This window comes from Zophobas morio, unplaced genomic scaffold, assembly GCF_036711695.1.
Source record: "Zophobas morio isolate AGI-343-1 ecotype UQ-CSIRO unplaced genomic scaffold, CSIRO_AGI_Zmor_V1 ptg000030l, whole genome shotgun sequence".
In the NCBI taxonomy this organism is placed as follows: Eukaryota; Metazoa; Arthropoda; class Insecta; order Coleoptera; family Tenebrionidae; genus Zophobas; species Zophobas morio.
Genome location: NW_026972135.1, coordinates 13330502 through 13352686, shown reverse-complemented (window position 1 = coordinate 13352686; position 22185 = coordinate 13330502). Strand labels below are relative to the sequence as shown.

The 22185-nt window shown below is 36.7% G+C and overlaps 3 protein-coding genes across 3 annotated transcripts; all 3 read right to left on the bottom strand.

Annotated features, from left to right (window-relative positions):
* Positions 1 to 2994: 2994 nt before the first annotated feature.
* Positions 2995 to 5385, bottom strand: LOC135138609 (uncharacterized protein K02A2.6-like). The gene has a single exon (XM_064068588.1). It carries the CDS (start codon positions 5383 to 5385, stop codon positions 2995 to 2997), a length of 2391 nt encoding a protein of 796 aa, XP_063924658.1.
* Positions 5386 to 5517: 132 nt separating this feature from the next.
* Positions 5518 to 6894, bottom strand: LOC135138608 (uncharacterized). The gene is made up of 2 exons (XM_064068587.1): positions 6058 to 6894; positions 5518 to 5687 (listed from the first exon to the last, which is right to left on the bottom strand). The coding sequence occupies exons 1-2, from the start codon at positions 6892 to 6894 to the stop codon at positions 5649 to 5651; spliced, it is 876 nt and encodes a 291-aa protein (XP_063924657.1). The 3' UTR covers positions 5518 to 5648.
* Positions 6895 to 9129: 2235 nt separating this feature from the next.
* LOC135138242 (uncharacterized) lies at positions 9130 to 11198 on the bottom strand. The gene is made up of 6 exons (XM_064068167.1): positions 10568 to 11198; positions 10139 to 10522; positions 9872 to 10089; positions 9559 to 9673; positions 9340 to 9492; positions 9130 to 9291 (listed from the first exon to the last, which is right to left on the bottom strand). The coding sequence occupies exons 1-6, from the start codon at positions 11178 to 11180 to the stop codon at positions 9188 to 9190; spliced, it is 1587 nt and encodes a 528-aa protein (XP_063924237.1). The 5' UTR covers positions 11181 to 11198; the 3' UTR covers positions 9130 to 9187.
* Between the last annotated feature and the right edge of the window lie 10987 nt (positions 11199 to 22185).

Here is a 22185-nt window from a genome sequence, read left to right as displayed (position 1 = left end):
GTTTAATGTTACACTTTTTTCGAAATTTTTCCCAAATATTACCACTAAATTAAAGAACGGTAGACTAAATTCATTTATATTTTCATTCTGGAGTGCTGGCACTTTTTCAAAAAATTTTTGTAAATAATTTGGGTATAGGTATGTGAAACGATTTTAACGAATTTTTCTGAGTAACTTTTTTATTAATGTGTATTTTTTCCTATTTTTCTCGAATGATAAGGGGTTTGTTTGTAAAATATTTTAGATCTTACATATTCTAATAAAAATCAAAATGTCCTTCAGAAAAAATAAACCTCGACGTTCCAAATTTATTACCGAGTAGGGGTAATTTGGAGTTACTTATTTTTATTTTGTATTGAAAACGTTCAAGAAACACATTGGCTTCGATGTTAAAAGTTTCTACAACCTTTATAGAACGATTCTAACCAAAAATCAAGTGACTGTATTACGTAAATTTTAAATTAAAACAAGGAATTTTGCGTCAAAATAAAAGTTGTGGATTAAAATGAATAGTAGATTGTTTAATAAGAATAAGTAAGGAAGAGTGGTTGTTTTCCATTGAGTGTAAAAGGTTTAATGCACGATTTTTGAAAACATACTTTCCTTATTCATTGAACATGCTATTTTTTCGTGTACTCAGTTTTTAAAAGTTTAAAATAGAATTTCAACAATAATTATTTTTGATTTATGATAATCATGTCTGCATAAAATTGGACAATTACCATAACATGCCTCTTCATAACAAGCAAGTAAAACGATAAAAAATTGAGTCGATTGTTATTTCTATAGAACTTGCCTTGTCCCTGAGGTAAAATCAAACAAATCTAACCTTTTCGAAGAATAATAAAATTTGATTAGGAATTTTTTTATGATAACCTTTATATACATATGAGTTAAAATAAAGTTATGTATGTAATGTTAAAGTAAATGTAAAAAAGCATACTGCGCATATGTTTCAAACGAGTTTTCCCTTATCACAATTTTGAGAAGACGTCACTAACTTTTTTGCAAGGACAGTAAGATCCATCAATTTATATAGGTGCAGTGTTATACTAATGGTAACAGTATTGTATTCCCAAATTTTCGGGGAAATCGAACTTAAGTTTATGTAATTTTTATGATTCACGCTATAACTATTTCAAAAAGTTTGAACGCAATGATACATCACAAATATAAACTCATTATATTTTGCACATTTTCGACAGAATTTATTCGGAAAAATTTTGAGATGACATCATCAGTTTTTTGGGGGGATAAACAGATATATTTTTTGATTAAAAATTTACCATGTGTACGATAACTTTAAAACGTCTACAAATTTTCAAAGGATGGGGTTCACCTAATTTAATCAATAAAATAAATGGACTAATTCATTAATTTTTTTGAATCACCCTGTATAAATAATTCTAAAAAGTATTAGTGCATTCATAAATCACAAGTTACTAATGTAAATTTTGGAGATGACGTCATCCCATTGGTGGTGGGGCTGGTTAGCCAAATTTTGGTTAGCGTTTTACTGTCTACATGATATTCCAAGTATGTGTATATGCAAAATTTGACAACAATCAGTAGTAGTTTCAGAGATTATCTGTCTAATACAAATCCGGGCAGACATCAGACAGATACAGGAGACCTATTTCTTCGTACTGCAGGGGTCATGAAAGGTCGAGAAAACATTATTTTTATTTTTATTTTTATTTTTTACATTCGGGAAGTAAAAATGCAAAAAATGGATAATTCAAAAGATGTTGGCATTTTTGACCAATTGTAAATTTGGTTTCTGTGAAATTGGTCAAGGTAGAATCGTAAACTACAAGTACATGAGTATATTACTTCGGGACAGACTGAAACGGGAGACCACTTTTTTCATAATCTAGAGGTCATGAAACGCTGAGAAAATATGAAAGCAGTCAGTCGTCCGATGGACGCGATTATATAATACTTCCTTTAATTTATCGACAGTTAAAATTACTTAACATTAAACACTGTTGTAGAATGCAGCCCTTTAGAGGCCAGGTTAAACCTAGCATTTCAGGGAACATGTGCGGATCCAATTCCAAGGATAAAAATTATGCTGTTCGTCGGATATCAGCTTTATTGATATTATCTAAGATAAGAGGAGGTACGCTGTGATATTAAGAGCAAATAAGTATTAGTTAAAACTTAATTAAAATTCTGATTAATTCCTATTTTGACAACCCCTAGCCTATATATAAAATCATGTAGGGTAAGCGAAGAAAAATGTTGCTTCTCCGGAGATTATTGTACGAACCGCACGTTTACCGCTTCCCGGGCGGGTGCCCTTACCACTAGACTACGGAGGAGCTTATCTTTCTTCACTTACCACTACTTATTATTGTGTCGCCACAATTGCAGTACAAAATCATCATTCCTTCTTGGGGTTCTTTTAATTTTGTCAGTCAGTATATTTTATATTAAGTCTTCAAAAATACCTACTTTAAAATCATCCGCATTCAACATTTTATATAATATAAATGAAAGCACGATGTTTTTGTCTCTGATTTTCTAAAATAATCAACTTTTTTAAAACTAAGATAATGTTTGCCAATGAAATTTGTAATTTCTATTCAACTAAATATAACGCAATTGTAAGTACATTTTTAAGAAAAAAAAATTGTGACTTAATTTAAATGTTAGACATCCTATTGAGTAATTTATTATGTTATATTACAGCCCTTTAGTGTGAAATATTAATATGTATTAACAAAACAAGCACGTGTTGATTTGTGTTTATTAAACTGCTTACAAGTTTATGTCTTACCTATTCGACTGTCTGTCTCAAAGAGAACGAGTCCTTGCAAAAACATCAGTACCTACGCTATGCGCAGTCGCATTCCATAACATCTTACTATTGACCTACTTCCTACTTAACCTACTGTACACTTAATCTACGCCTTAATTAATACATTACATATCCCCCCATTTAAGATTAGTACATTTAAAAAAAAACCCGAATGCGCCTAATATTAATTCCTAATCTCTGTAACGTGCTGGGATGTTACAAGAACGCTTTGGTCTATCGCGTACCGGAATGACTGGAATAGGATTGGGTTGCGGTTCGAGAGATGGTGTTTGTTCTGGTGGTGGCCGTGTGGCTGACGGCATTGTTGGTTCCCCAGGCATCTTCCTTTGTGGTACTTCTTGGTTTGTATTCGCTGGTTGTACTGCCTCTGACTTGCTGTCCTCAGTGCTTGGTGCTTCAATTCTTTTTCTCATTTGGTCAACGTGTCTCCTCCATTTTTGTCCATCTGGTAACTCGCACGTGTAGTTTCGTGGTCCCAGTATGTCGATGACCTTTGCTTCCTGCCAAGTTTTGGTATTAGGCTTCCGATAATCCCGAATCCAAACTATACTTCCCTTCTCAAATGTTGGAGAATCTCGACCTTTATGGTTAAATTGCCTTTCTGTGTCTCGATTTGTGTCAGGTCTCATTAAGTTGAGCGTCGTGTGAAGATGTCTACCCAGCATCAATTTCGCTGGCGTTTCATTCGTTTGACAGTGCGTGGAATTTCTATACCAGAATAAATACCTGCTGACAAGAGTGTCTGTCGAAACGTGTCGGTTTCTTTGGTCTAAAAGCGCTGCCTTGAAGCCTTTCTTAAAACTCTTTACTGCATTTTCTGCTGCTCCATTTGTCTCTGGTTTGTACGGCGGTCCGGTAACGTGCCTTATTCCATTTCTTTTTAAGAAAATTGAAAATTCCTCTGATGTGAGCTGTGTGCCGTTGTCTGACACCAAAGTCTCTGGAATTCCCCATCTTGCACATGTTTCCCTGATTTTGCTAATTGTTGCAGCGGACGTGATTGAGTTCATTTTAAAAATTTCAGGCCATTTACTATAAGCATCCAACATAATGAGGTAGTGGCTGTTATTAATCGGTCCAAGGAAATCGATGTGCACTCTTTGCCACGGACGCGTTGGTCTATTCCACGGAATTGGGATCGCTTTCTGAGGTTCCCTTGCGACTTTATTGCATGGAATGCAGCTACGAGCTATGTTCTCAATGTCCTTGTCCAAATTCGGCCACCAAAAATAGGCTCTGGCTATTGATTTCATTTTGACAATACCCAGGTGACTGCTGTGTAGTTCCTCTAACAGGTGGTGCTGCAGCTTTCTGGGCACAATTACTCTGTAGCCCCACATCAGACATCCTTGTTCGCAGGTTATCTCGTCTTTCCTCTGGACGAACGGTTTTAGGAAATCGTCTGTTTTTTGCTCTGGCCACCCCTCAGTTACGAACTTTACGATCTTACTCAGCATTCCCTCTGCAATTACTAGGTTGAGGTGTGTTGTCTCCGTAACCTCCTCAGACTCACCTGGTGTTTCTGAGTACAGTGGATGTCTTGACAACATGTCAGCTACACTGTTCTCCTGGCCTTTGACGTATTTGATTTTATATTGGAATCCGGACAGATAGAGTGCCCACCGTTGGAATCTAGCTGATGCCATTTGTGGTATTCCTTTTTGCTCTCCGAAGAGGTAGATTAGTGGCTTGTGATCCGTGTGTATTTCAAAGCTATGCCCTAGAAGATATGTCCTGAGTTTTGATATCGCCCAGTAAATCGCCAAAGCCTCTTTATCAAGAACCGAATAATTGCCTTCTGCCTTGCTTAGCGTCCTGGAAATGAAGGCTATTGGTTTTAAGTCCCCATTCGTCGTCTTGTGTGATAAGGTGGCTGCAATTCCATAATGTGAGGCGTCCGTTGATAGAATTATCGGTCGTGAAGGGTCGAAGTGCTCTAGTACCCTATCTGACGCTATTTCTTGTTTGATGAGGTTGAATGCTTTTTCGCAACCCTGATCCCAAGCAAATTTCCTGTCGCTTTTTAACAGCTCGTAAAGAGGCCTCATTATTCCCGCAAATTCTGGTACAAACCTGCTGTAGTAATTTACTAAGCCAACAAAACTCTTTACCTGCCGCACATCTTTTGGCCTGGGTGCTTCAAGCATGGCTCTGATCTTGTCCTTATTGGTTTTTAAACCCTCTCTTGAGATTACATATCCTAAGTATTTTATTTCATTTTTGAAAAATTCGCACTTTGATAATTTCAACACAAAGCCTGCCTCTTTCAGCCTTAGGAACACTTGCCTCAGGTTGTTTTTGTGCTCTTGCCTGGTCTTTCCAGTGACTAGTATGTCATCTAAAAAGTTGGTCACCCCTCCGAGTCCGCTTAACGTTTGTTCTAATGTGCGCTGAAATATTGCGCTTGCTGGTACGATCCCGAAGGGGAGCCTATTTACCTTGTATAGACCCTTGTGCGTGCTCCATGCCAGTAATTTGGCTGATTCCTGGTCCACGACTAACTGATTGTATGCGTCGCTTAAGTCAATCTTGGTGAACGATTCACCCCCATTCAACTGCATAAATATTTCCTCTATTCTAGGCAAGAGGTATTTCACCTCCCTGAGATGCCTGTTCACCGTCACTTTGTAATCGCCATAAATTCGGATGCTACCATTTGCCTTTAATACCGGAACAATTGGTGTCCCCCAATCTCCGTGCTCAATGGGAGAAATTACACCTTTCTCTTCCAACTGCTGTAGTTCTGCTTCCACTTTTGATTTATAGGATAAGGGTAGGGCTCTAGGTTTATGATAAATGGGTTGGGTGCTGTCGGATTTTAGTTCTAGTATAAACGTCCTGTGCTTGTAACATCCCAATTGCTCTGAAAATAGATTATTAAATTCATCGGCAAAAATTTTTGTATCGGTGTCTAAGCTATTAATTTCACAATCGTTATTTCTTAATGTAAATTTGAATTTGCTTAAAAAGTCCCGGCCTAACAAATTGTTGTCCCCTGTCTTATCTACCACATGAAATATAAAATCATTCTGTACCACATTTTTGTACCTTAACGTAGCCTTTATGTAGCCCTTATTGGCAACAGTATCTCCCGAGTATGATTTTAATTTAAGTCTGCTTTTAAACAATGGGCATGCAGTCTTAAAATACTGGTTATAACACTCCTCTGTTATGACGGATAAGGTTGCTCCACAGTCGATCTGTATTGGCAACCTCACATTGTTTACACTGACCTGCAGCTTCATTGGTTCCTCCACTTGAAAGTCTAAATTAAAAATTTGTGCCTCTTCAAAATCTTCTTCCGCTTCTATGGCGTTTTGTGTAGCTCTTGACCTACAGACCTTGGCTAAATGACCCACTTTATGGCAAGAGTTGCATTTGTACGTTGCGTATTTGCACCTCTGGTTCCCTGTATGTGCGGCTCCACATGCCTTACAAGACCACCTCCTTGGATTGTTCCCATTTCTGCGTCCTTCGAGTACTCCTGACGTGTTGTTTGCGTTGCCCGAAAATTCTGGATTCCACCTTTCTTTTCGGACCAGATTAATCTCCTTGTCAGCCTTGATGGTGGTTTCTCTCGCTAGTGCGATTTCCAAGAGATTTTCTAGTGATTTGCTCGGCTTTTCCTCGCACAGTCGGTCTCGAATTGGGCCCTTTCGCATACCGCACACGAATTTGTCTTTGAGGACGTTCCCCAGGTCCGCACCGAAGTCGCAATTCGTTGAGAGATTGTGTATTCGCACGTGCCAATCGTTCACGGTCTCTTCTTCCAACTGCTTCGCGTCGTAGAATTCTAACCTCTCTCTGAAAACGCACGTGGTCGGAGAAAAATGCTTCTTCAAGTGGTTGCAGAGCTCTTCGTACGTCTTGTCTTTAGGGGCTTTTGGTGTGCACAGGTCTCTGAGTATCTTGTAAGTATCTTGGCCAATTAAACTGATCAACGCCGCTACTCGCTTCTTAGATGCTTCCGTGTCCTTGATGTCATTTATTTCGAAGTATTGCTCGAGCTGTGCTTGGTATAAAATCCAGCTGTCCACACGCGGATTGAAATTTTGTATCGAACCAATCATCTTCGTTGTTCTTCTTTTTAATCCTCGTCGCCAGTGATAGGTATTAACAAAACGAGCACGTGTTGATTTGTGTTTATTAAACTGCTTACAAGTTTATGTCTTACCTATTCGACTGTCTGTCTCAAAGAGAACGAGTCCTTGCAAGAAACATCAGTACCTACGCTATGCGCAGTCGCATTCCATAACATCTTACTATTGACCTACTTCCTACTTAACCTACTGTACACTTAATCTACGCCTTAATTAATACATTACAAATATGGTTTCAAAATTATTAAATTAATTATTAGAAATTTATATTTGAGCCCCTTTAAAATGTCAATCGACTACTACAGAGTTGCTAAAAAGTATGGAAGCAGTTGAATATCGTAAGAACGGTTTGTTGAATATCTTTGAAATTTGGGCCGCCCCTAGGAATACTCAAGTTTTGTTTTCTGCAATTTCTTCAAAGTTTATAAGTACTTCGTTTATTTTTGAGATGCAGGGCTAAATTTTTACTTGCCGAGCATAAGCGAAGGAAATATTGTAATAGAATCCGTCGACCGACTCTCTACTTTTACGTTTTCTCGACCTTTCATAACCCCTACAGAACGCAGAAATAGGTCTCCCGTTTTTGTCTGTCTGTCTGTCTGTCCGTCTGTCTGTCCCCCTGTGTGTCCGTCTGTAAGGGTTTTTTTTGGATAATCAATTTGATGGAAAGTGTCCCGGATATGACACCCCTTGATTTTTGTTATGGGGACATTTAAAATGTCGTGTCGCGATAATTTAAACGACTTGAAAGCACGACTTCGTCATGAAATGACTCGTATAAGTCACCAGAGCGTTGAAAATTCCGTCAATCAGGTCTACTATCGTCTCGGTTTGTGCCAGATAGTGAATGGGGCACAGTTTGAACAAGTTCTATAGCATAAATTTTGACTCCTACGTATAGTTCTGTATATTTAATATTCGTCATTAAAATCAAGTTTATTTTGTTTGTTATTAATTTTGTCAATTTTTTTCTTATGCAACCCCTACTCAAACTACATTTTCATATGCAGAAAAATAAACTTTTAACAAATAATGCAATCGAAATCTTACTTGCTTAAATTCCTATTATTTAAAAAACTAATGGATACGATAGTGTCATAGTTTTTACAGATTTGGCGTAAAATTTTTTAGACATACATATGTCAAAACATGGAAAATAAAATAAAAACTTCACATGTTTTTGCATTCTTTTCAAAAACAAATGCTACGCTTTTGATGAATTTGGTACATTACTTTATCGTAACCTTGTATAATATAATTAAAACGCTTTCCTAAAATCACCAACTTTTTAAAACTAAGATGATTTTTTACGTGAAAACGAAAACTGTAATTTAATTCGTTCACTGCCCAATTTTTGTGATTTTTGTTCAATTAAATATAATTACATTTTCAAAATGTAAATATATTTTAATGTGATTTACGTGTCCAAATTTTTTGATTAAATTGAATGTTGGACTTCCTTTTGTTTAATTTATTATCTTATGCTCTTTACTGTGAAATATTGTTTCAAAGTCCATTTCCCACTGTACATAGAGATTATTATTGTTCGAAATGCTACTATTCTAAATACACTCTTGTTACACTGGTCGTCTATAATGCATTAGTATTTGATAATTTTTTTTTCGTTGAACCGCGAGTTTTAAACTTCTTGAAGAAATTGCTGTGTATTAAAGCAATTGTATCATTGTTCCACAAGTAAGTAATTTTGGTACCAAAGTGTATTACAATATTTATTTACGACATCATCTCGAGGTATCGGTATGACTCAGAATCAACATGTTTTAATAGTGCGAGTTTTTCGGAAGCTGATGGTAGATTACTATGTTTACGAATTATTTATACAAACAGATAAACTCGGTAAATAGTGGGGCTGAATAACGTTTCTCGGTATTCTAAGAATTTAAAGTGCCACAGATGTAATTTCAGTGGAATTAAATAAGTTGTTTTCGTCGTAAAAAATTATTTTTGAAATATTTAAAATTTCTCGAAGTTGCGGCAAAGTCAGGAAATTTTTCTCGAAACTTTTCCACACAGAATCCAATAGAATACAACACAAATAATCAAAAAATGAAATAACAACAAGCCGAGAAAAATTGGTACATATAAGCATAGAAAATGATGTCAGGTCAAATGTCACTTATCTGTCTGCATTTAACTTAGTAATGACTAAATTATGATTATTTTTTTTAATTAAATAATCTTAGCTTGCATTTTTATTTAATTCCTTAACACAGACAAGAATAAATACGATAAATAAATAACACTACGTATTGGGGCACCTATTTTGTGTATAAAACAACTTAAACCCACGACCAGTCACTGAATCATCAGTTCTAACGGGAATTACGATAGGTCCTCCACTAGTATCTGTAATAAAATTGTCAATGCATAATTGAGACGTCGATTAAGAAATACCTGTCACAGGCGCATTCATCGTGAAGTCTTCTATCAATGACCCATCATTGAGTTTGTCTCCACACAGTCTAATTCCACCAATAACAATATAGTCGTCTGGACAACTGAATATTTCAGCTCCTGCCTGACCTGGAGGCACAGTGCTTTCGTCATCTGAAAAACAATAATAATAATAAACACAAATTAAGGTCAAGTACAACGTCAACAAGGTCGTCTTACTCTCATCCACGTTGCTCAACTGGAATGGATACTCTAAGCCGGCAGGACTGTTGGTGTAGGTTATGGAGCAATAACCGGCTTCTTTTCGTATGCAGATTGCATAATTTAGATTATTCTAAAATCAAATTCCGATTACTTTATATTTCGTATTTAAATTGTGACTAAGATTAAGAAAAACAGACAGAGACGAGCATAAACATGTCAAGGAGAGCTGGACTTTTATACTAAACTGGGTCATTTAAGAACGACTTTGTGATTGTTTTCGTTGAAAGTTTAAAATATGTCATAAAATTTCATATCACTGTCAACTTACAAAATACCCTGGTTCGCTCCTATTAATCAAAGCGGCCTGGTCATAATTAAACGAAGATATCATCCCAGTAGCTCCCGTATAGTACTGCAAACAGTTGTTAGAATTACTACAAGAATTGGCAATCTGACACACTCTGATCTTAAACCGCTTTCGGTCAGCGACAGTTGATAAGACCGACAACTGCAAAGGTCCTGTGAGAGACGAAACATCGACGTACACTACAAAACAGAAATAAACACCTACTACGAAAAAACTAGCTTCTAGTACCATGTTGTCCGGTATTATATCCACAAATTACTGGTACTTGGTCGTTCACATTTTGCCCACTGATTACCAAGCGTTCAGTCACACAAGTACCATCCGTCGGTCCTTTCAGTTCCAAATCAATAAAATCAATCCTCATCTGCTGAATATTATCCGACTGTTTGTAAATATTGATAGCACAAGCCAAACTTGTATCCGCTTGTCTGCTAAATCGTCGTAATTTATAGAAGTACTTTAATCGAGGATCCGGTGTTGGCAGAGCTGTTGTAGGAGGAGGTGCAGTAGTTGGAGGTAGTACCATGGACCCAGGAGGGTCGTAATCTGGGTAACCTGGACTTTCGAAGTACGTGCAATTTTGACTGGAGCTTGCACCACAAGAGTACCTAACTAAAGTTATATTATTTTTAAGAATGACAGTTTTGTAGTACTTACACACACAGCAGACGCCGTAACCTTCCGCACAAGCCCCAACACTGGTACCGTTCATGGTAGCACACTCACTTTCGGTGTAACAAGTACCTAAATAGTCCCCTGCAGTACTAGTGGACTGACACTGCGAATTGGCGAACTGAACAATATGAAACAAACTCAAGAACTTGTTTTTAAATTTCTTGGTTTTGTTGTTGAATTGCCAAAAGGAGTCAGTGAAGATTTTACTTTCGTGGTTGGCTTTTTTGTGAAATTTCTGTGCGTATAGTTTCGACAAATAATTTTTAAGCAGCAGGTTAATTCGTTGCTTGGTACTACCATTAACGGAGTGTTCCGGTGCATTCGAAACTTTTTGAATATGCGTCTGCTTTTGAATTTTGTTGCGTTTTCTCGTTCGGTTCTTCTGTGTTTGGAACGTCGGTCTTTCGTCGACGAAGACTCCGTATTCCGATTCTAAGTTGTCGTTTTTCAAATCCAAGCTGATCAGGTCCTTGGCGTTGTCAATTCGGTCGTTGTACTGTTCCTCTTCGTTAAAATTTGGCATCGTATTCCAGTCGAACTGAACGATATCACTTGAACACACTATAGGTAGTACCAGAGCCAACACCAATAACATGTTTAGCTCGTGTCTTGGTCAAGGTTACACTAGTGCACATTTTGCGACAGAAAATTCTTCAGCGAGTATGCGATTACCAGAGCGCGAAATGTCGCATGTACGCTCTATAAACCTGTAATTTGTTGCTAAAGATGAATCATAAAATCCATCTTTTTGTGGTTGTTTATAATTAAAAGTCCCTCAATTACCGTGAAAGAAAACATTTTTAAAATATGCATGATCAAATGACATGGCCATCAAACTTCCTAAGTGGGTAGGCATATCTATGAATATTTTATCTCGAATTTGTAGCAGCCCACGTTAGTATCGATTGACACAATTCGTTGTGGATTATGAGTATTATTTGCGTCGAACGATGACGATTACAAATTAAAAATTTATAATTGGTATTTTTAGCCCTTAGTGGTGACGTTATGGGGTTGATTGTGATCTAATCAGGACACGTACCGGTTGCGTTTGTTTTATTTGAAAATAATGGCTGCACTAGATGTTAGATGCGCTAAAACGCCGGAAAATTTAAGTGATGGCTTCGAGATTCAAGTAATGGGTGTTAAGTTCGTCGATTTAGTTCAGTTATGCTCTGGTTTCTAAAACTGGAGAGAGTGCAAAGTTTGCAACGTTGTAAATGTATAAGTTAATTATCCTTGGAAAGGATTTAGCATGTCCATGATTAAACGACATTGATAAATGATAAATATAAAACCGGAAATGGTGGACACTTTTTAATAAGGTTTTTATTAAAATAACTGTGAAGTTACAAGGAAAATTGGTACAAGATTAATTAATTTTTAAGTGAATAAAATTAAATTACAGTAGGTATGCAAGAAATGTCCAATATGTCAAAGCTTTGCTTAAAAGTGGGAAGAAAAGTTGTAAAATACGAAGAGCGAGGAGAAGAAAGAACACACTCTCAGATACTGGATACGTCTAAAAGGAAGTAGAAAGAGTGAGAAGTGAAGGAAAACAGATGTGGCAGGAGCTCTGTAGAAGATATTTTTTCATATTAGATACTGCCTTACAATCTCTGTCAGAACGTTTTTAACAACTTGCACTTCATTGGATGTGTATACCGGGTGTTTCACCTAAAAATTTCAGTACTTGTATTTCCTTTATTTTTAGGCCGATTTTTTTCAATTTTGTATTTAGGTTTATTGAAGAATGCAGAATCCCTTTGTTGTCAAAAATTTATTGGTTGTTGCGGTCGTTGAAAATTTTGAACAAAATCAAGTATTATTATTGATTGAGTTTGTAAAATAATGATAATCTATCTGGTTAGAAATAAATAGCCCGAGCATAATTCAGTGAGATAATTCCATGACAACAGAATGATGTGAAAAACACAAGATTCAAAATAATGTTGTTACTCAAACACAAAAACAACGTTCTTAACAATTAAAAAGAACTATCATTGAAGACCCGATTACCAGAAATTATTATTTTCGGACTTGTAACAGGAATTCAAAGGAATTGTTAAAATGTCATTTTAAGTTACTGTTGAACTTGAGGACGCCTCGTATTTTAAATTTGATATTAAATTTTCGTGATGTGTAGAATCAGGTTGGAGATAAGGGTCAATTAAAGAAGAGTTTGAATGTCCTGAGTCCTGTAATTAAAAAGTTCCTGGTCATAACCTCTAGCTTTAGATAATTGACTTACCGCACTTGCCCAGCGATCCGTAATTTTTTTCATTTTGATATCACGTCCAATGAGCCTTGTCAAATTTTGGATCCATTTTGAAATTATATTTATACTACGTGGCACGTTTTTGTGCCAGCCTTTAGAGTTATGGTTTCTCCGGAACGGATTTGGGGTTAGGAATAGACGATCTGTTATTATAATTTTGTTTCTTTTTTGTCCATGACTTATTAAAAAAGTTGACGGGACAAACAGTTTCATCATCTTTGTTCTGTACCAACCACTTACTATCCGTACATTTCTTCGTCCCACCTTGTGCGGTTTTAGCAAAACTGGGATTATACTCAATCCACGAATTATCTTCTCATCTTTAAAATAATACGTTACACAATCCACACCTTCGCCACCTCTCCAGGCCAGCTCAAAGGATTCGATAGGAAAAAATCGTTTCTACAAAACTCTTGTCTTATACTATATTTATTATATTATACATTATATATTATAGTTTATATCGATGAAAGGATTGTAAGGAATATCGTGTGAATAAAAAATCGATAAGAAAAATTTTGTCCTATCATCTCCACCAACATTTTAATGACGTCATTTTAAACTTTGCCTCGTCAACACGATTCAAATTTTACAAAATATTATACCTCTGAGCTTGTAGTTTATGAATCCACCTCGATTTTATTTTTTTTAAACCTTCTTTTTTAGCCATATGATACCATCGTATTTAGGTAAACCTGATTAATGGACATATGGGGAGACGTTTGCGAATTCTATACGTGCTTAATCGTCGAGTGTCTTTTGCTTAGTTGCTTAAGAATCTCGGAGCCCTGAGTGTTTTTACCTAGATTCTTAAGATTCTTGGGAGCCTTAAGTGTCTTTTACCTACATGCTTAAAATTCTTGGGAGCCCTGAGTGTCTTGTGTTTGGTTGCTTAAGAATCTCGGGACCTCTGAGTATGTTTTACTTATTTGCTTAAGAATCTCAGGGGTCCTGAGTGTCTTTTGCTTATTTGCTTAAGAATCTCAGGGGCCCTGAGTGTGTTTTAGCTATTTGCTTAAGAATCTCGGGGGTCCTGAGTGTCTTTTGTTTAGTTGCTTAAGAATCTCGGGGGCCCTGAGTGTGTTTTGCTTAGTTGCTTAAGAATCTCCGGGGGATTGAGTGTCTTTTGCTTAGTTGCGTAAGAATCTCGGGAGCCCTGAGTGTGTTTTGCTTATTTGCTTAAGAATCTCGGGGGGCTGAGTGTCTCTTGCTTAGTTGCGTAAGAATCTTGGGGGCCCTGAGTGTCTTTACCTAGATGCTTCAGATTCTTGGGACCCCTGAGTGTCTTGTGCTTGATTGCTTAAGAATCTCAGGGGCCCTGAGTGTCTTTTGCTTAGTTGCTTAAGAATCTCGGGAGCCCTGAGTGTGTTTTGTTTAGTTGCTTAAGAATTTCGGGGGGCCTGAGTGTCTTTTGCTTAGTTGCGTAAGAATCTCGGGAGCCCTTAGTGTCTTTTCCCTACATGCTTAAAATTCTTGGGAGCCCTCAGTGTCTTGTGCTTGGTTGCTTAAGAATCTCGCGGCCCCTGAGTGTGTCTTGCTTAGTTGCTTAAGAATCTCGGGAGCCCTGAGTGTCTTTTGCTTAGTTGCTTAAGAATCTCGGGAGCCCTGAGTGTGTTTTGTTTAGTTGCTTAAGAATTTCGGGGGGCCTAAGTGTCTTTTGCTTAGTTGCGTAAGAATCTCGGGAGCCCTTAGTGTCTTTTACCTACATGCTTAAAATTCTTGGGAGCCCTGAGTGTCTTGTGCTTGGTTGCCTAAGAAACTCGGGGGCCCTGAGTGTGTTTTGCTTAGTTGCTTAAGAATCTCGGGGGGCTGAGTGTCTTTTACCTAGATGCTTAGGATTCTTGGGAGCCCTGAGTGTCTTGTGCTTGGTTACTTAAGAATCTCGGGAGCCCTGAGTGTGTTTTGCTTATTTGCTTAAGAATCTGGGGGGCCCTGAGTGTCTTTTGCTTAGTTGCTTAAGAATCTCGTGGGCCCTGAGTGTGTTTTGCTTAGTTGCTTAAGAATCTCGGGGGCCCTGAGTGTGTTTTGCTTAGTTGCGTAAGAATCTCGGGCGGCCTGACTGTCTTCTGCCTAGTTGCGTAAGAATCTCGGGAGCCCTGAGTGTCTTTTACCTACATGCTTAAAATTCTTGGGAGCCCTGAGTGTCTTGTGCTTGGTTGCTTAAGAATCTCGGGACCCCTGAGTGTGTTTAACTTATTTGCTTAAGAATCTCAGGGGCCCTGAGTGTCTTTGCTTTGTTGCTTAAGAATCTCGGGAGCCCTGGGTGTCTTTTACCTAGGTGCTTAAGATTCTTGGGAGCCCTGATTTTCTTGTGCTTGGTTACTTAAGAATCTCGTGGGCCCTAAGTGTGTTTTGCTTCGTTGCTTAAGAATGTCGGGGGCCCTGAGTGTGTTTTGCTTAGTTGCGTAAGAATCTCGGGGGGGCTGAGTGTCTTTTTCGTAGTTGCGTAAGAGTCTCGGGAGCCCTGAGTGTGTTTTGCTTATTTGCTTAAGAATCTCAGGGGCCCTGAGTGTGTTTTGCTTATTTGCTTAAGAATCTCGGGGCTCCTGAGTGTCTTTTGTTTAGTTGCTTAAGAATCTCGGGGGCCCTGAGTGTCTTTTGCTTAGTTGCTTAAGAATCACGGGAGCCCTGAGTGTCTTTTACCTAGATGCTTAAGATTCTTGGAAGCCCTGAGTGTCTTGTGCTTGGTTACTTAAGAATCTCGAGGGCCCTGACTGTCTTTTGCTTAGTTGCTTAAGAATCTCGGAAGCCTTGAGTGTCTTTTGTTTATTTGCTTAAGAATCTTGGGAACACCGAGTGTCTTTTGCTTAGTTGCTTAATTGATTAGTTGCTTAAGAAGCTCGGGAGCCCTGAGTGTCTTTTGCTTAGTTGCTTAAGACAATAACTTACTTCCTCTAGGAAGTGTGTTCAATCATAAGGTGTCCAGATCAAGTTGTAACTCCAATGCATCGTTAACAGACTGAATTGTTTTAAAGATATTCAGATCACCAGCGTAGAATAAGAAATTAGAATATCTAAAACAAGATGATAAATCAAAACTTAACGATAATCACCAATATGAACTTGCTGACCTATCAGAAAAAAATAAAGATAACCGGTCCAAAGTTTTATTGCAAAAACCGAGATTTTTCAACTTGAATATAAGCAACTTATGGTTTACCTTATCGAACGTTTTGGAAAAATCGGTATATACTGAATCAACTTGTACCTTATGATACCCATAATACTCTAATAAATTAGCTAGAACACACATATACACTTAAACATTAGAACACTTTTTTGATAGTATTTTTTTCTCTTTCAATGTATAATCATAAACAGGGTTATTATTTCTTTTTTAATATTATTAATAAGAAATAAAATTGTATTGTTAGACTCTAGAGTGGGATTTATAAACTTGCCGTTGACGTTGAAGTTTCTGTTGCAGTTGCTGTTCCCGCGGACGTTGCTTTTAGAACTGAAAATTGTAATTTATAAATTCCGTTGCTAAGTTGCCGTTGATACTAACTTTGATGTTCAAGTTTTGCCGTATTTAAAGGGGTGTAGAAGAAAAGTGGATGATTTAAGTTGATTACTACAAAAATTTACCATTTTAGACATGTTTTCAGTTTATTGTTGTCGAAATAAGTCTACACATATGTATTAAGACAAAAAAGCAAAATGTAGACACGCCCACCCGCCCTATCTCAATTGTGATAATTTTTTTTATTCGCCGTGAGCCAGGAAGGCGGAGCTTAACTGCAAAATCCTTATTTCTCTACGAGAAATTAAAAACATATTGTTGAGTATCGTGTTGTTCAAAGAATGCTATGTGGACGTTATGTCGCAAATTTGGAAATGTGAATAAAGATCCAAATACTTATAATACATAATTTAAGATTTGCTCCGATTATCTTTGTCGATGTTGTAAGATCGTTCTCAATGTTAAAACGTATGTTGCATGACAAACACGAATCATTTCTAATAGAAAATTTTCAAAAATATTTAATAATAATTAATCAATTTAATAAAAAAAAAAACACTTAGCTAAAATACAAATACTGTGTAAACAGCATTTTCTTACGTATATATTTAATTTAGTTATAATTTGAATATGTATTGCAAATAAACGTTAAAAGACATGTACTTTAACAATAAACAATTAAAAATATCGTTTTGTTTTATTAGACATATTTAGCTGCATATTTTTAATAAAGTGATGCATATTAAAAACTAAAACACCGTCAAGAACTCTCCCATATAAAATGCATTGCTTGCGAGTTTTCGACGCTGCCAACTCAAAGTGGAATGGAGATTAGACTAAAATTAATTAAACCCATTTGCGTTCAACTATAACGGAATCACAATTTATAAACCTGTTTTGTCCGTGGAAAAAAATGTGTCCTAGCGCCGGCCCTGCAGCAGCGATAAACATATCTTTTCAGAGAAGAGATACTGATTCAATGCGAAGGATAACCTCAAAATTATGTTACTCACCCGACATAAGTAAATAGCCTTCACTGGACTTAATTATTCAGTAATTCCGATCGCGGGCGATCTGTTAAGGATTTTAAAAGTTTCCTACATGTGTACCAAGGGAATGCTTTCCTCATAGTAGACCTGGCCTTCGCATGAATGCGAGCATGCTAAAATTAGAAAATCGTGCATTTTGCATATATAATCTTGAAAACGGGAGTTGTCGTACAAGGAAATCTAATATAAGCCGGTTTATAAAGTTCGATCACTCTGTCATTGATTTATTCTTTCCGAGTATTAATTTTATTGTTAATTGCGAAAGGACAATGACATTGATAATAACTTGGATTGTTTTTATTTAATGTGGTTTAAAATTTATAATTAACTGTAGGCTCCAACTAAAATTCGTGATAATAAAAATGTTTTGCCGAGTTTTAGCATACAATGTTGATAGTTTGTGCTGATTTTAATGTATGTTATGTTATGATGGCTGATTACGGTGATAACCCTAAGACTTTGTGTTGTAACATGAACTTTTCATTTTAGAATAAGTTTCAAACTATTCGTTAGAATGTGTTCGTAGATCTAATTTTTTTCTAGCAGTGATTACGATTGATGTTTTAATCTGAATTACAATCAAGATTCCACTATGAATGACATATAAGTATCATTCACGCTGTGATTGCTAAGCGAGGTGCAAATTAGTTGAAACGAATTAGGAAAATGAAGAAAATTGTTACTACTTGTGATATTTTTAACAAAATCCAGTAATGGACAAATATTACAACATTAAACAATAAATATGCCATATATCTAGATATAAAAACCATCTGTGTGGAAGTGCGGAAAGAAGGCAATGGAAACGATATAAGAAATTATAGGTCAATGTCGGTTTTACGACTATTCTCTAAAATATGCGAAAAAAATTGGTCCAAAGTCATTTAGACATACGCTTCCTAACCCCTTAAATGCAGTCGAACAAATTCAGTTTTTTTCGAAAAATTATAAAATTTGGTTTTGCAAAATTTTATTTACTGTATGATAACTCACTGGGTATCTTGGGCAAAAATTAGACATGTATTCATAAATCGTACCTGTAGGATTTTATCAAATTTGAATTCGGCAAAATTTTTAGATGGCGATATAAAAGGGTAAATTTCGATTAACGATTTGGCATGCTTCCGATAACTTTAAGACATTTACAAGAGTCCGGAGAATTCGGTTTTGCAGTTACAAATCTAAATTGCGACATTTATGTATGTATGTCATTTTATAAAATTTAAATAACGTTTAGTATTGTAGAATTTGGAGATGACGTCATCCCCCAGTGTTAGTAGCGATGAGCAGACAAGTTTTAGTTAGCGTTTTACCTCTACACGACATTCCTGACATACATAACTGGTGTTCAGTTGAACAAGTCTTCAAGTCGTCTCTGCCTTTTTTGATCGAAGAAAATCACGAAAAACGCATGTGTTTTATTAATTACTGTTGTCTATAGTTGAAATTTCCTCGTTGTTAGTTGTCATCGATTAAATTTCAGGGTGGTCGTAGGAATACTTCACAATGTTTACAAAAAATCAAGACCTGATGACTTTTCCAGTGAATATCCGATAACAAATTTGACAACAATCAGTCCGATAGTTTAGAAAATTGCCTGTCTAATAAAGCACGACATTGTGTCGACTAAATTGCATAGTATTAACATTCGTGGAATGATTTTCGACCTCATAACTTCTTATTAATCCAGAAGACCTCAAAGAGTAGCAGTATTGAAACAGTGGAACTAACGAGAAAAGTACTATCTAAAATGTAAGACGATTCCTGCCCAGAAAGCGGCTTTAACGCAAATTGTCAACAAACATTTATTATCAATCGCCAACCTGCTGTGTCATGAGCCAAATGCGCCCCACCTGAGTACGCTCTCAGTGCCCAGGTACATACTATGGTACCTGCCGGAGATTTTATGCACTGAAAATTCCGCTTACACTATTGTAAAATAATAACTAGGGGTTTCTCAGGGGTCGATTCTGCACACTCTTATTAAAAAAAAATCCTTGCCACAAATTTACGTGCCAACAAATCGCCGTAGATTCACTTATAACACACGAAACATTTGGATTTCAAATTAATAAAATCTATCAAGCTAAATCTTCCAAAATGTACAAATGTTCACTCCATGTAACCAGATTTTTCCAAAGTTTTCGACCAAAGTGACGACCAGATATAAGCAGATAAGTTGAAATGTTATGGTATTCATGGCACGCTTCTTCAAAATCTCAGAGGTTACTTAATGCCTTTCTTGTTTCTCTTTTTAAGTATTAATATTCCCCATTCTCAGCCCTCTCATCCCATATTCTGTTTCTCCTCCTCTTTTTCCTATTTTCTGTCATATTCTTTTACTTCAACTTCCAGTGACACATGATCGAAGTCTTTTCTCCCACTTTGAACAGCGAAATCTCATCCCATGCTTTTTCATTTACTATTGAATCATCTATTACTTATTGTTCTCTCGGTCTTACATAGTTTAATTCGGCTTCATTATCTCCAGTTTTATTTCCATTCAAGATCTCCCATCTTCTCTCTTCAATCAATTCCAACAGTTGGTTTCCTTTCTTCTTTTCACTTTTATAGTCTGTTTCTTCCTGTTCTTGGATTGAAATCTCCGCCTGCAATTACATAGTCCTCACCATTTATACCTATTTTGTCTTTTATTTTTTCCTTTATTGTTGTAATGCTCTTATTATATACTGTTCCAATGTGGCATTTGTTTTCTTTGATGATGATCGTCCATATCATTAATCCTTCTTTTTCTTCCTTGTAGATAATATTTATACTCTCGGGGGAACCTGTAACCCCTAGAGAGCGCGTCCCCGGGTGGCGGATTGGGGAATGGCCGACTCGGTTTTCCGGTGGGTAGGAGGAAAATAAAATACCTCCCGCGGACCAACAGGTGGGGTAGAAGGGGCTCCTAAGTCGTAGAGAAGTTGATCTGGTATGGCCATGTACAGAGAATGGCTGAAAATAGACTTCCAAAACAAATCTTGACATGGACACCACACGGAAGAAGGAAAAGAGGAAGACCTAGGAGAAGTTGGCGGGAAGGAATTGATAAAGAAATAAAAGAATGAGATCTAGCAGAGGGCCTATGGAGACATAGGGAAGAATGGCGGTTAGAAGTCGGAAGACGTCGTAGAACGTTTTGAAACCGAGTTATATATATAGACAATATTTATATAATTCTTCCCTTCCTTACCCCCTTTAGCCCTTTTTTTCTTCTTCTCACTTTGTGCTCCCTGACATATCCAATTAAATTCCTTTGGCATTTTCTCTTTCATCTTTTGCCAGCCTTTGCATCTATCCATTTTTCTGCTAAACCTACGACAAAATTCCCCACACTCTCCCAAAAATCGTCATCTTTATTGTTATGTCTGGAAAGATTCCAAAACAAGGATTTTCATTTTTTCTTTTTATGCTGCTCATTCCCTTTTCGTTGTTTTCTTCTCTTGTCCCTTAGTTTTATTCCTGTTACTTAGCCTGTTCATCTTTTTTCTAGCTTTTACCATATCCATAACTAAGGTCGTTTTCGAATTTTCCTTTTCATTTGCTTTTCCTTCTATTGCTAGTTCCTGACCTTATATCACCATAATAGAATACGCTTCTGTCTATCGTTACCTTTTCTTTTTCTTCTTGCTCATTTCCCATTGTCAAGGTTTTTGAAATTGTGTTTACCAGATATATCCACATATTGTTAATCGTTTAACACCACGACCATATGGGTTTGTGAACGGAAAGTCAAAGGTGACTAACTTGTTTATAACGACTCAGTATTTGGCTGATCGCCTTGATAGATGTAACCAGGTAGATTATGCCTATGCGGATTTTTCCAAGGCATTTAACCGAATCAACCACGCAATGTTGCTTAATAAATTGCAAGGTTTTGGTTTTTCAAACCCATTAATTAAACTATACGTATATCACAAGGGTTTCTCGTCTAACAAATTTACTCAATTGTCTGGGATCTGTTCTAGGTCCGTTGCTTTTTAATATTTATATTGATGATATCACCAACCAGCTTAATGTCGAATATCTGTATATGCGTATATGACTCAGAACTTTTCTTTGAGATTAACAGCACTGAGGATTGCAAACGGCTACAATCAAACTTAGATCGTGTAGTTCTATGGTGCAAAAATAATCAACTACCTTTGAATAGTGACAAATGCTTCATAATGTCTTACACCACGAAAACAGAAACCGTCCACAGTTTATAAAAGATCTCGGGGTCACATTTTGACGCGAAACTGAATTTCGTAGAGTATGTCAGGAAGGTCTTAACATCGGCATGTATTTATTTGGGCTTTGAAATTCGTAATTCGTATGAAATTCAGGAACTATTGGTCACAAACTGTTGTTTTATGCATTCCTTAGATCCCGTCTTGAATATGCTTCCGTCATATGGAGTCCCATATATCAGATTCATTGCAATAGCTTAGAAAGGGTTGAGAGGCGTAAACTGAAGTATGTAGCTTTTAGGTGGAATGTAGAGACTTTTCATACAATGTATTATGTCAACCTTTCGAGAAGGCAATGTGCATATGTACTTTTCCTGTATGGTATATTAAATAATATAATTAAATGCGAAAAACTAAGAGGACAAAACTGCATATGTATTATGGCAAACTTAAGAGAACTCAGAAAGATGTGTAGACGTGCGTAAGACATAAGTATAGGAACTTTATTCACAACATTGAGTCCAGAATCTCAACAAATTCGAATGATTTCTGGAATTACATAAACACCAAGAAAAAACAACACGGATTCCGGGTAGAATGGTTTTAGAAGGCAACTCACTCTCTACAGCTCAAGA